A 13,934-nucleotide genomic window follows, 5' to 3' on the forward strand; every position below is an offset into this window, starting at 1 on the left:
TTGGTTTTTATTTCACTGACCCAATTAGTGATTGTTTCATCCATAATGACACTTCATCCCTAAACACTTCACCATATATCTTCCAAAGGAAGATACGCTCTTACATAACCACAATAGAATTATCGCACTCAGGAAGTTAACACTGATACAATACTGTTAGCTAATATATAATTTCAATTCAGATATCCCCAATTCTGCCAATAATATCCATTATAGCTTTTTATCTTTTTACTCAAGATCCAAGGAAGGGTCATGCTGTGCATTTAGTTGTCACGTCTCTTTGGTCTCCTTTAATCTAGAACACCTCCCTAGCCGTTTTCCATTTTTCATGAGGCTGACATTTTAAAAGAGGTCAGGCCAGTTGTTTTGTAGAATGCTCCTCAATTTGGATTTGCCTGCTTGTTTACTCATGGTTGGACTCAAGTTAAATATTTTCCGCCAGATTACCAGCCCAGACCTCTCTCCTGAGTGTCTTTTGGGTAAAATCATGGATAAAAATATAACCCAACCTGAAATCATGATTAGCCTCTAGGACGTCTGTTCCACTTTTCCAAACTGTACGATGATAGTCATTTTCCACTTTCTTCCTTTGCCTACCTACCTTTTAAGTTTTTTAGCTTCACTGAAGTGTAATGGCTACACAAAAAATCACACATTTAATGTATACATCTTGATGAGTTTGGACACATGCATACACCCACGATACCATCACCACAACCAAGGGACTAAACATATCCATCACCTCCAAAACCAACTCTTTATCTACCTTCCTGAGCTAAGCCCCACCATCACCAATCCAGTCATCAAGGCTTCTCATAAAAAGAGCAAAACTCTTCAGTTTAGCTGCTTCTGCCCAAATTTTAGCCCTCATCATGTGATCAGCTCAATAGACAAGATGTTTGGTCTCTCTCCCTTTCCAAGCCATCTTCCAGATATTTCCAGTTACTCTCCTAACATTCACATTGTGTATTATTCTTCTATTTAAGCATGTTTGCCTACAGAATAAATTCCATTCTTTTTATCCTGGTATTCAAACTCCACCTTCCTCTCCAGCCCAATTTTTTACTGCCTTCAGACATGATCCCCCTGCCTCCATTCGCAGACCTGGTGCTCATCCACACATATCATGCTGCTTCGCTAATCGATGTTGTCAGTCATCTCTGGCCCTGTTCATAGTATTTTCTTAACCGGAAATATATTGGCCCTTCTTTTCACTCAGTTCGTCTTTTAGGGAACTTCATCATGCATTATACAGCTTAATCATGCATTATAGCTTGTAATTTGTTTCATTTTTATAGCTATTAGCATTTTTTTCTTCTCCCTAGAACTCCATAGAGCTTAGTCCTTGCCCTGCAGGAGCTTAAGTCTTGCTCATTTTCTTTCCCATTTGAGTACCTTCCATGCAACAAACATTCAGTAAATTGAATGACTGTTTTAGAAATCAAGCACAATACATCTTGAGTAGATATGGACCAATCCACACCCTTAAGAAATTTAGCTGGAGGTTCTGGTTCAAGACGGCAACGTAAGAGGGTCCTGAACTCACCTCCTCCCACAGACACACCAAATCTGCACCTACACACAGAACAATCCCCTCTGAAAGAAACTCAGGAACTAGCTGAGCGACTCCTACATGTTGAGCAAATGAGAAAAAAACCCACATCGAAACAGGTAGGAGAGGCTGAGCCACAATCTCCGTATAAAGCCCACCCCTGGCATGGTGACACACAACCAGTGGGAACTCCCAGTTTCTCCCTGAGGAGTGAAAGGTTTGAATCCCACATCTGACACCCCAACTTTTAAGACTTCTACCTGAGTGACTTGACAGGCCTCCAAAATATATAGCTTTGAGGTCAGTGGGGCTTGCATCCATGAGATCTACAAGGACACGGTGAACTAAGAGACAGTACTTAAAGGGCTCACAGGGACTCACCATGGCTAAGCCCCTAGGACACGGTGCAGAGGCAGCAGACTGAAATGCACCCACTCCTTCCGTGAAAGAGGCCTATTTGTTTGTTTATTTTTAAAGCTTCAGCCTGAGCAAAAGGCTTCTAATTTAACACAGATATAGTGACTGACTGTAATAACTCTCTAGAGTTCATGGAGACCAGCGGGTGCCATCTTCCCATTCTCCCGCCTTGTTCCAGGACACCAGTGTCTCCCAGAAAGAAGCCTGTGCACACATCTGCTGCTCCAGTTTTTGTGGCTCCTGCCCAGAGGACACATCCCTTGATAACCTGGCTCCAGTGGCCAGTGGGGCTTGTGTTCACGGGTTCAGTGGGATGATAGCAAACAAAAAACCAGTTCTTAAATGGCTATCTCCCCAGGGCTCAGTGCAGAGGGAACAGACAGAAACTCACATCTAGTGTTTCCCTGAAAGAGGTATATTTTCATACGTTAAAAGCTACTGCCCGAGGGTCAGCAGGACCAGTCACCCTGCATCTTGGTGCTGACTGAGATCCTCCCCTTTGGGACACTCACAGATCTTGGCACACCCTCAACTACTGGGACCACTAAGAGCAAAGAGAGTTGCATGGACAATCAACAAAGGTTTGAGAGATGACTTAAGAGCTAGGGCAGGGTTAAAAGATAACGCTCATCTCCTACGTAAAAGAATGGAAGAGGTGGCTGTTTTGTCTAATGCATGGTAACCAACACAGAGAGTCAAGGAAAGTGAAGAACTAGAGAAATATGTTCCAAATGAAAAAAACAAGATAGAACCTCAAAAAAGACCTTAATGAAGTGGATATAAGTGATTTACCTGATAAAGAGTTTAAAACAATGGTCACAAAGATACTCATCAAGGTCAGGAGAGCAATGCTTGGACAAAGTGAGAATTTCAACAAAGAGACAGGAAATATAAGAAGGTACCAAGTAGAAGTCACAGAGCTGAAGAGTACAATAACTTACTTAACTGAAAAATACACTCGAGAGGTTCAACAGCACACTAGATGAATCAGAAGAAAACATCAGTGAACTCAAAGACAGGGCAGTAGAATTCGTTCATCAGAGGAGCAAAAAGAAAACACAGTTAAGATAGCTTAAGGGACTTATGAGACACCATCAAGAAGACCAATATTTGAATTTTACAGGTCTCAGAAGGAAAAGAGAGAGAGAAAGTGGCAGAAAACTTTCCTAACCTGAGGAAGGAATAAACACCCAGATCTAGAAGCCCAGAGAGTTGCAAATAAGAGGAATTAAAACAGACCCACAGCAAGGCAAAAACAACTTGTTACATACAAAGGGAACCCCCATAAGACTAGCAGCAAATTTTTCAGCAGAAGCTTTGCAGACCAGGAGGGAGTTTCATGATATATTCAAAGTGTTGAAGAAAAAGACTCCAATGAGGAAAACTCTAGCCAGCAAGTTGTCATTCAGAATTCAAGGAGAGAGAAAGAGTTTTCCAGGCAAGCAAAAGCTAAAGGAGTTCAGCACCACTAGACCAGTCTTACAAGAAATGTTCAAGGGACCTCTTTAAGCTGAAACAAAAGGGCACTAATTAGTAACAAGAAAACTTACTTATGAAAGTAGAAATCTCATTAGTAAAAGTAAATATATAGTTAAGTTCAGAATAATCTAATGTAGTGGTAGTGGGTTAATCACTTATGTATCTAGTATGAAGGTTAAAAGACAGAAGTGGTAAAAATAACAATAACTACAATAATTAGTTAAGGGATACACAAGATAAAAAGTAAACTGACATCAAAAACAACACGTGTGGAGGGAAGCGTGAAAATGTAGAGCTTTAGGATGTATTCAAACTTAGTTGTTATCAACTTAAAATAGACTGTTATAAATAATGTTTTATGTAAGCCTCATGGTAACCACAAAGGAAAAAACCTATAGATACACAAAAGAGAAAGGAATCTAAGCGTACAACTATAGAAAATCAACAAATCACAAAGGGGGAGAGCAAGAGAAGAAGAAAGGGGGAGAGGAACTACAAAACAGCCATAATACAATTTTTTAAATGGCACTAAGTACATACCTATGAAAAATTAAATGTAAATGGACTAAATTCTCAGTCAAAATACATAGAGCAGCTGAATGGATAAAATAACAAGACTCATCCATGCTGCCTACGACAGACTCACTCACTTCAGATATAAGGACTCACACAGACTAAAAGTGAAGGCATGGAAAAAGATATTCCATGCAAGTGGAAACCAGAAGAAAGCTGGGGTAGCTATACCTATATCACACAAAATAGACTTTAAAACAAAGAAAGACTGTATTAAGAGACAAAGGAGGGCATTACATGATGATAAAGGGGGTCTATCCAACAAGAGGATACAACATTTGTAAATATATATGCACCCAACATAGGAGCACCTAAATAAAGAAAATATTAATCGACCTAAAGGGAGAAGTGGACAGCAATACAGAAATAGTAGGGGATTTTAATAGCCTACTTTCATCAATGGATAGATCATCCAGACAGAAAATCAATAAGGAAACATTGGACTTAAACGACATGTTGGACTAGATGGACTTAACAGATATATAGACAACATTCCATGCAAAAGCAATAGAATACACATTTTTCTCAAGCTCACATGGAACATTCTCCAGGATTGATCATATTTTAGGCCACAAAACAAGTCTTAATAAATTTAAGAAGACAGAAATCATGTCAAGCATCTTTTCTGCCCACAATGGTAAGAAACTAGAAGTTACAAGAAAACTGGAAAATTCACAAATATAGGGAGAGTAAACAACATGCTACTGAACAACTAATGCGTCAAAGGAGAATCAAAAAATGGAAACACAATATGCCAAAATTTATAGGATGCAGCAAAAGCAGTTCTAAGAGGGAAGTTTCTAGTGATAAATGCCTCCATTAAGAAACAAGAGAAATCTCAAACAACTTTATACATCAAGCAAGTAGTAAAAGAAGAACAAACAAAGCCCAAAGTTAGTGGAAGGAAGGAAATAAAGATCAGAGCAGGGGCTGGCCCAGTGGTGCAGTGGGTAAGTGCACACGTTCCGCTTCGGCGGCACAGGGTTCGCCGGTTTGGATCCCGGGTGCGGACATGGCACCGCTTGGCAAGCCATGCTGTGTTAGACGTCCCACATATAAAGTAGAGGAAGATGGGCACGGATGTTAGCTCAGGGCCAGTCTTCCTCAGCAAAAAGAGGAGAATTGGCAGTGGATGTTAGCTCAGGGCTAATCTTTCTCAAAAAAAAATTTTGAAAAAAGATCAGAGCAGAAATAAGTCAAAAAAAGACAATAAAAAAGATCAATGAAACGAAGAGCTATGTTTTTGAAAAGATAAATAAACTGTTAGCTAGACTCACAAGAAAACAAGAAGACTCCAATGAATAAAATCAGAAATGAAAGAGGAGATGTTACAGTGGATCCCACAGAAATACAAAGGATCATAAGAGACTATTATGAACAATTATATGCCAACCAACTGGACAACCTAGACGAAATGGATGAATTCCTAGAAACATACAACCTACCTAGACTGAATCATGAAGAAATAGAAAGCCTGAACAGATCAATTACTAGTAAGGAGACTGAAGCAGTAATCAGGAACCTCCCAGCAAAAAAAATGTCCAGGACCAGATGGCTTTACTGGTGAATTCTGCCAGACATTCAAAGAAAAATTAATACCAATCCTTTTCAAACTCTTCCAAAAAAATAAGAGGAGGGAACATTTGTAAACTAGTTTTACGAGGCCAGCATTACTCTGATACCAAACCCAGGCAAGGGCACCACAAGAAAACAAAATTACAGGCCAATATCTGATGGACATAGATGTAAAAAACCTCAAGAAATATTACAAACCAAATTCAACCATAGATTAAAAGGATCACACACCATGATCAAGTGGGGATGTATTCCAGGGATGCAAGGATGGTTCAACATCCACAGATCGATCAATATGACATACCACATTAACACAATGAAGGATAAAAATCATGTGATCATCTCAATAGATGAAGAAACAGCATTTGACAAAATTCAGCATCCATATATTATACAAACTCTCAACAAAGTGGGCATAGAGGGAGCATACGTCAACATAACAGAGGCCATCTGTAACAAGCTCACAGCTGACATCATACTCAACAGTGAAAAATTGAAAGCTTTTCCTCTCAGATCAGGAACAAGACAAGGATGCCCACTCTTGCTCCTTTTATTCAACATAGTACTGGAAGTCCTAGCCAGAGCAATCAGGCAAGAAAAAGACATAAAAGGCATCCAAATCAGAAAGGAAGAAGTAATGCTGTTACTATTTGCAGATGACATGATCTTATATAAAGAAAACTTCAAAGACTCCACCAAAAAGCAGTTAGAACTCAATGAATTCAGTAAAGTTGGAGGGTACAAAATCAATATACAAAAATCTTGTGTTTCTATACACTAATAATGAACTATCTAAAAGAGAATTTAATAAAATAATCCCATTTACAATTGTATCAAAAAGTAAAATGCCTAGGAATAAATGTAACTAAGGTGGTGAAAGACACTGTACACTGATAGAAGAAATTGAAGAAGATACAAATAAATGGAAAGACATTTTGTGCTCATGGATTGGAAGAATTAATATCGTTAAAATGTCCATACTGCTTAAGACAATCGACAGAGTTGATGCAATCCTTATCAAAATTCCAATGGCACTTTTCACAGAAAGAGAATAAATAATCCTAAAATTTGTGTGGAACCACAAAAGAACCCAAATAGCCAAAGCAATCTTGAGAAAGAAGAACAAAGCTAGTGGTAAGATGCTCCCTGATTTCAAACTACGTTACAAAGTCATAGTGGTCTAAACAATGTGGTATTGGCATAAGGATGGACAGATAGATCAAGGGAACAGAATAGAGAGCCCAGAAACAAACCCACACATATATGGTCAATTAACTTATGACAAAGGAGCCAAGAATATTCCGTGGGAAAGGGATAGTGTCTTTGATAAATGGTGTTGGGAAAACTGGATATCCACCTGCAAAAGAATGAGACTGGACCACTGTCTTACACCATACACAAAAATCAAAGCAAAATGGATTAAAGACTTGAACATAAGATCTGAAACCAAAAATCCCCTAGAAGAAAACATAGGCAGTAAGCTCCTTGACATTGGTCTTGGCAATGATTTTTTGAAGTTGACACCAAAAGCAAAGACAAGAGAAGCAAAAATAAATAAATGTGACTACATCAAATAAAAAGCTCTGTATGGCAAAGGAAACCATCAATAAAATAAAATGGCAACCTATGGAATGGGAGAAAATATTTGTAAATCATCTATCTGGTAAGGAGTTAATATCCAAAAAATATAAAGAACTTGTACAACTCAATAGAAAAAATTCTGATTAAAGAATGGGCAGAAGATCAAATAGACATTTTTCCAAAGAAGACATACAGATGGCCAACAGGTACATGAAAAGATGCTCAACATCACTAATCATCAGGTAAATGCAAATCAAAACCGCAGTGAGATATCACTTCACACCTGTTAGAATGGCTGTGATCAAAAAGACAAGACATAACAAGTGTTGGCAAGGATATGGAGAAACGGGAACCCATGTGCACTGTTGGAGGAACGTTAATTGGGCAGCCACTATGGAAAACGGTATGGAGGTTCCTCAGAAAATTAAAAACAGAACTACCATGTGATCCAGTAATTCCAGTTCTAGATATTTATTGAAAGGAAGCAAAATCACTATCTTGAAAAGATATCTGCAGCCCCATGTTCATCGCAGCATTATTCACAATAGCCAAGACATGGAATCAATCTTAGTGTCTATCGATGGATGAATGAAGAAAGAAACTGTGGTGTGTGTGAGTGTGTGATAAAGAAGATGCACCTGCACAATGGAATATTATTCAGCCATAAAAGAGAAGCAAAGCCTGCCATTTGTGACAACGTGGATGGGCCTTGAGGGTATTATGCTAAGTGAAATAAGTCAGACAGAGAAAGGCAAATACTCTATGATCTCACTTTTATGTGGAATCTAAAAAAACCAAATATATAGATAAAGAGAACAGATTAGTGGTTTCCAAAGGTGGAGGGGGGTGGGCAAAATGGGTGAAGATGGTCAAGAGGTACAAACTTCCAGTCATGCGATATTAAATAAGTCCTGGGGATGTAATGTACAGCATGGAGACTGTAGTTAACAATACTGTATTGTATATTTGACAGTTGCTAGGAGAGTAAATCTTAAAAGTGACCATCACAAGAAAAAAATGTGTAGCTATGTTTGGTGATGAACGTTAACTAAACCTATTGTGATAATTTGCAGTATAGACATACTTTAAATCATTATGTTACACACCCAAAACTAATACAATGTTGTATTTCAATTATATCTTAATAAAAATAAATAAAAAAGAATATTAGCTACTAATTTCAATATCTTTCACCATCATTCAACACTGACCAGCTGATAATCAGCATCATCAATGTATACCATAATATATTGAAAAACTGGCAGCATTTGTATGTAAAATTGAAACCATCTACCTTAAATTATAATTTTAAAAAGTAATCAAAGCTAAATATCAGGTACTGGATAAATCATTTTTTTTCTTCTGAAAAACTGGAGAAAGGCAGAAAAGACATAAGTAATAAGGTAATCACACATCAAGTTGGAAATTGGCTAAAAAACATATTATGTGATTTAAATGAGTAATACAAAGAAAAATAATGGTGGGCATAGTTGGTTATACACAGCTGCTCTTTTAAGAGAAAATACTTTTCTAGTACATAGCTCCCTTCTGTAGAAAGAGAACATAGTTTGCTTAGGTGTAAGCAGAACCACAGGCATAAGGATCCTTGAATCTCTTCTGCAGAAGGCAACATAGGTTTTGGCTAAAGTCACTTTTTAAGCAAGTTAGGACCATTACCATTTGAATTGAGGAAAGGGAAGTGAGTCAGATGAGATTTCCCGTCAAAAAAACCTAGAATCATGGTGAGTTTCAGAAGACTTTAAAGAATATCTTGCCCATAGCAAATCATCCCATTTCTTTTTTTCTCAGATTAAATTGAGTCCTCTTACTTCTTTTTCTTCACTTCAGCAGTGTCTACCATATCATGCTATATCACGGCACTATTTTAACTTTGACTGTGTCTTTCCTTATTTTGAAACATTCATTTTTAAGATGTTTCAGTCATTTCTTTGGACCAACTTCAGACAAGCCATGGAGGCAATAGCTAGTAATCTAGAAAGGATTTTTATGCATGTTTCTGGGAATCCCCTTGGAGTAGAATCAATGGAAGCATTAACGCTAAAGAATTGTCATTAACTAAGTTTGAAATCCCTTGACCATTAGCAAGATGCTTTTTGGGCAGGCAGTGAATCAGTGAAGTAGGGATGAGGGCTGGCCATGTTTCTAGTGTGCACAGTTGGGACTCAGTAAATATTTTCTCATTGAATGAATGACGTTTTGGTGGGAGGCGGCTTGTGGTCACAGGTATTGTTGTTAAGAGTCAGGAACATTTTTGGGTTGCCTGTTATACCGTAGCTACGTATCAGTATATGATTAGACGACCCATTAATATGGTTTTCTTGCTGGTTTGATGCCTTAAAACAGAATATATCAGTCAACTAGTGCCACGTAACGAAATAATCACAAAATTCTCAGGTTACATGTTTCTCGTTCGTGCATCTGTTGGTTGGCTGGAGTTTTGCTAGACTCAGCCAGGCTTGACTTCAGGTTGTGGGTTGGGATCAGTCTGTTCCACGTGTCTCTCCTCCTCCTTGGATCAGCAGGCTGTCTGGGCCGTGTGCTTCTTATGGCACATAAGCACAAGAGGGCAAGCCCAAGCACCCAAAGACATTACAAGCCTCTACTTATGTCATATCTGCTACCATTCCACTGGCCAAAGCAGGGAAACAGGTTACATGACCAAGTCCACATTCCTGGGCCCGGGAAGCACGCCCCCTCCCCCCCCCCCCCCCCCCCCCCTGGGCCCCGGAACCCCCCCCCCCCCCCCCCCCCCCACCCCCAACACTTGGTCACCCTACTCTGTCTACACTGACCTTCTTCTTGCTGTTCTTGGAGCAAGCCAGTCACACTCCCCTCTGAAAGTCTTTGCATTTGCTGTTCCCTCTGTCTGCTGTGCTCTTCCTTCAAATATCTACATGGTTCATTCACATCCTCAGATCCTTATAGTTTTTGCTCACCTGCACCTCATCAATCAGGGCTTCTAAGCCTCCTGTTTCTCCCAGTGCCCCCTCACTAACCTTCTCTTCTGAATGTTTATCACCACCGGACATAGCGGTATAATTTATTTGTGTATATTGTGTAGCCTGTGTGCCTCCAGAAGAAGGTGAGTTCCACATAGACTGAGCTTTTTGGTGGTTTGTTGACACAGCCCCAACACTCAGAACAGTGCCTGGCATAAAGTTGGCTTCTGAGAAGTCTTTGAATAAATGAACTAATCTTACTGTTTTTAAATTTTTATGGCTTTTTTTTAGACATTTAAAATCAGGCTCAATATTGAATAGTCCAGTGGTGTTACTCTAATTTCAGGTGTCATTTAGCTGTTTTAACTTTTCCAGTCTAGTTTGACACAGAAAATATTGGGCTTTAAGGATTTTTCAGTGTGTTACTCACCTGTATTCATGCATATATCTAATAAATCTGATTTCGATTCTTAAAAGATTAAACCCAAAGGACCTTTTACTGAGAAAATCTTGTGAAAAGAATAAAGCAAGGTGATACTTTACTTTTGTATATTCTCCCTATGATTTAATAGGCGCTCAAAAAATGTTTGAATGGATACATTTATCACTGCCGTGAAAGTTTTCTATTAAAACAAATAAGCCAGTTTTACTTGGACTGGACATTTATATTTGAGACTTACAAATGATAGTTTATCTGTAAAGATGAACTTGGGTGACAGCATTAGGTTTATACTTTATAATTTGATCTTTGAAATAATTCGGGGCGAGGAATGCCAGTCACTTGATTGAACTGTGCCTGAGTACTAACTGACTTCCTGGAGCTCCGGGATGGTGTGATTAAACTGTCAGAAATATTAACATCATTGCTCATGAGTGTCTCTATTGCTTCTCATTTATCCCGTAAGGCATACTATCACTAAAGTCGACTTGCTGCCATTAACAATGCCTCATGTTCCCCAATCTGGCAAAAAATTGCATCGGTAATAGAACAAAGAGATTTAATCAACCCTGCAGTTGTCAGGATCCTGTTCCTCCTGGCAGTGTTTCATTCATTCCATCTTTACCAGATAATGGTAGTTTAAACTCACAGGAAAAAAGAAACTAAAGATGCAGAATTTTATTTTTTCATTTCTACAGGTAGAAATATAAGCCAGTAGTGTGTGTAGGTGGGTGTGGGTGTGGAGATAGATGCTGAATTTCATTTTTTCATTTTTAAAGGCATAAATATAAGCAAGTAGTGTGTGCGTGTGCATGTGGACAGATAGATATTGTAACTTCCTTTTCCACCTTCTGACCTTAATTCTTCAGCACTCATTTCCTGTCCTTAGTATTTCAAAGAGGTCTCCTATGGTATATTACCATGAAACTCACAGAAGCAGAGGTTTTTTTGTCCACCCCGGGTCCTTCGCCCTCCCTTGTACTAATGGTACACAGCGTCACATCCACCTCGGATATGATTTTGTCATAATGATGAACATTGCCAAGGATTCTCTCAGCTTGTGCTTTTAAAAAGAAGGATGAAAACTTAGTAATAAATGCAGACTTATGATCATAGATGAAAATCCAAGTGGCATAGACCAAAGGAAATGACAAGCATAGTTAAGTCATTAAGTCACGGGCTCCCCAGCCATTTCCACGTCAGATGTGAGCCTAAGGTTGTCCTTAAGCATGTACGTTATTGCTGATTTGCTGAAGCAAGGTCTGGTTTTAGTTGGAAGTGCCAATGCGCTGAACAAAGAAAGCTTGAAAAGAAGCCCTTTTCAAACTACTGAAAGATTCAATGTTATGAAAAATTAGTTTCAAAGGACCTTCAACGTTCAAAATAATTTTGTTTGCACTTAAGAACCTTCTCCCCCACTGCAAATGCTGTTTGAGGTGTATTTCTTTGACACATGAATAAACGTAGAGACAGGTCAAGAAAATCTACAAGGAGACTCCCAACCCCAGAGGAAGACCATCCATCCTTAGACTCCTTCCCTTCCAAATCATCCTTCTCTCCTCACATAAACAAATCCTCAAAAATTAAAAAAAAATTTCCCTTTATAAGCCTCCAAAAGTATAATTATGATAAAGTAGTCCCATGTACCAAAGAGGAAAGGAACGTAACTCCCCAGTATAGCTCATATCTACGGTCCTTAGAATATTAATATTTCATTACATATATAGGTCACATACAACTTACATTGGACTTTAAAGGTACTTGAGTTTTGTTTATATTTTTGGTTAAATGTCAAAGGAAAGAGTGGGAAAAACCCCTCAGTGTCTCCACTCCTTTCTTACCTTCATAAAATGAATGTGAAATGTCACATTCTTATTTTCTTTGGTGTTGGAGAGACACACTGCCAGGGTACAATAATAATTTTTTTATTACAAGGAGAAACGTTTCACATTTGTTAATGGAGCATAGGAAACTTATGTCAACTTTATCTTCACTTCTAAACAGAGGTACAGTTTTCTTCTCTGAAGATAACGACATAGATAAAACCCTGCGTGGGCTTCTTCCCTTTAAGGAGTTGTTCCCTAATGATTAAGCTCGAGGGGTTATTTTTCTTTATGTTATTTATGAGCGAGTGGAAATGAATTTATAATGGATTTTAAGATGCAGTCATGGACCTTGTTTCCAGTAGCTCGACTTTTTTCCTACAGTTGTAATTTGCCGTTATTTGTGTTTGCTTTCATTAAGGCGAGGAAGATCTTCTCAGCCCTCCCCAGGACACAAGCACAGGGTTAGAGGAAGTGATGGAGCAACTCAACAACTCCTTCCCTAGTTCGAGAGGTAAGCCCCACTACGCAGAAGTAACTCAGACTTAGTGGAAATAGGCCACTCATTTCCATACCCAACCAGTGGGCGTATTTTCCATGTTTAAACAAACGTGCTGACAAAATGCCAAGTTGGGATCATTGTGAGATTTTGTTTTTAAATGTAAATTTCTGGTTTGGAGTATTTTGAATTCAAATACCTGTGTAATCAAGATATTTCTAGAAATAAGAATACGAACAAAGTATTTTACTTGCTTGACATATTAGTCTGAAGAGTTAATTATGAGTTGAGTGAAGCTTTTACTTAAGAGCAATTATTCTGTGACTTTTACAAATGAGAAAATTAATGCCCTGATGGTGCCTTTGGCAGGGACATACATACAGTTACTATGTGATACAGTGAGGTCCAGAACATGCCTAGTGTACAGGGGGTGGCGGGGAACCAGATGACTCTGACTTGCAATCCGATGCCTTTTGTATTTAAAGATTACATCTTACCCTAGCTTTTAAATATAGGTACAAATAAATCTTTATATACTAGTTTGTTGGGGTTTTTCACTTCCATAGATGAAATACAATCTTCACATTGTTAGTAACACCTTTCCTTTATTCTTCCCCATCACTCTGACCTCGTGTATTTTGCCTCTCATACAAAAAACAGCATCTATCCCACTGAATTTTCCCACCAGCCAGTATGACCTTCAGATGTCTTACTTATCCAAGGAGGTATCTTGCTGCTCTTGTTAGTTTTTTGGAGTATTTATTTCGGTTTATTGCCCTGACATAAAACAAAGTCACTGACCCACCTCCCTTCAATGAATAAAAAGGATGGCCACAGTCACCTGTGAGCAAATAGAGGGCATACCTAGGGAAGCCAAAGGGGGAAAACACAAGCCTTTGTGGTCAGTGATTGGCTTCCCTAATGGGCAGCCTGGCGGGCCAGGACGTTGGAGAATCTGGCTATTTGTTCCTCTCCATAAGGGCAACGAGGAGGGTGTTTTGAGTCATGGGTTTTTCCCATCTTTGTGTTCAGTGGC

The 13,934-nt window shown here is 38.8% G+C and overlaps 1 protein-coding gene across 9 annotated transcripts in view; it reads left to right on the forward strand.

The window, feature by feature from the left end:
- Positions 1 to 13,934, forward strand: part of DMD (dystrophin) — a 2,273,580-nt gene that overhangs the window by 2,244,712 nt on the left and 14,934 nt on the right. For all 9 annotated transcript variants that reach the window (XM_046672830.1, XM_046672828.1, XM_046672833.1 and 6 more), the window contains one exon: positions 12,821 to 12,913. In XM_046672830.1, coding sequence (XP_046528786.1) covers positions 12,821 to 12,913 — 93 coding nt within the window. The remainder of the gene's footprint in view (positions 1 to 12,820; positions 12,914 to 13,934) is intronic.

The sequence above is a fragment of the Equus quagga genome, chromosome 10 (genome assembly GCF_021613505.1).
Source record: "Equus quagga isolate Etosha38 chromosome 10, UCLA_HA_Equagga_1.0, whole genome shotgun sequence".
Lineage (NCBI taxonomy): Eukaryota > Metazoa > Chordata > Mammalia > Perissodactyla > Equidae > Equus > Equus quagga.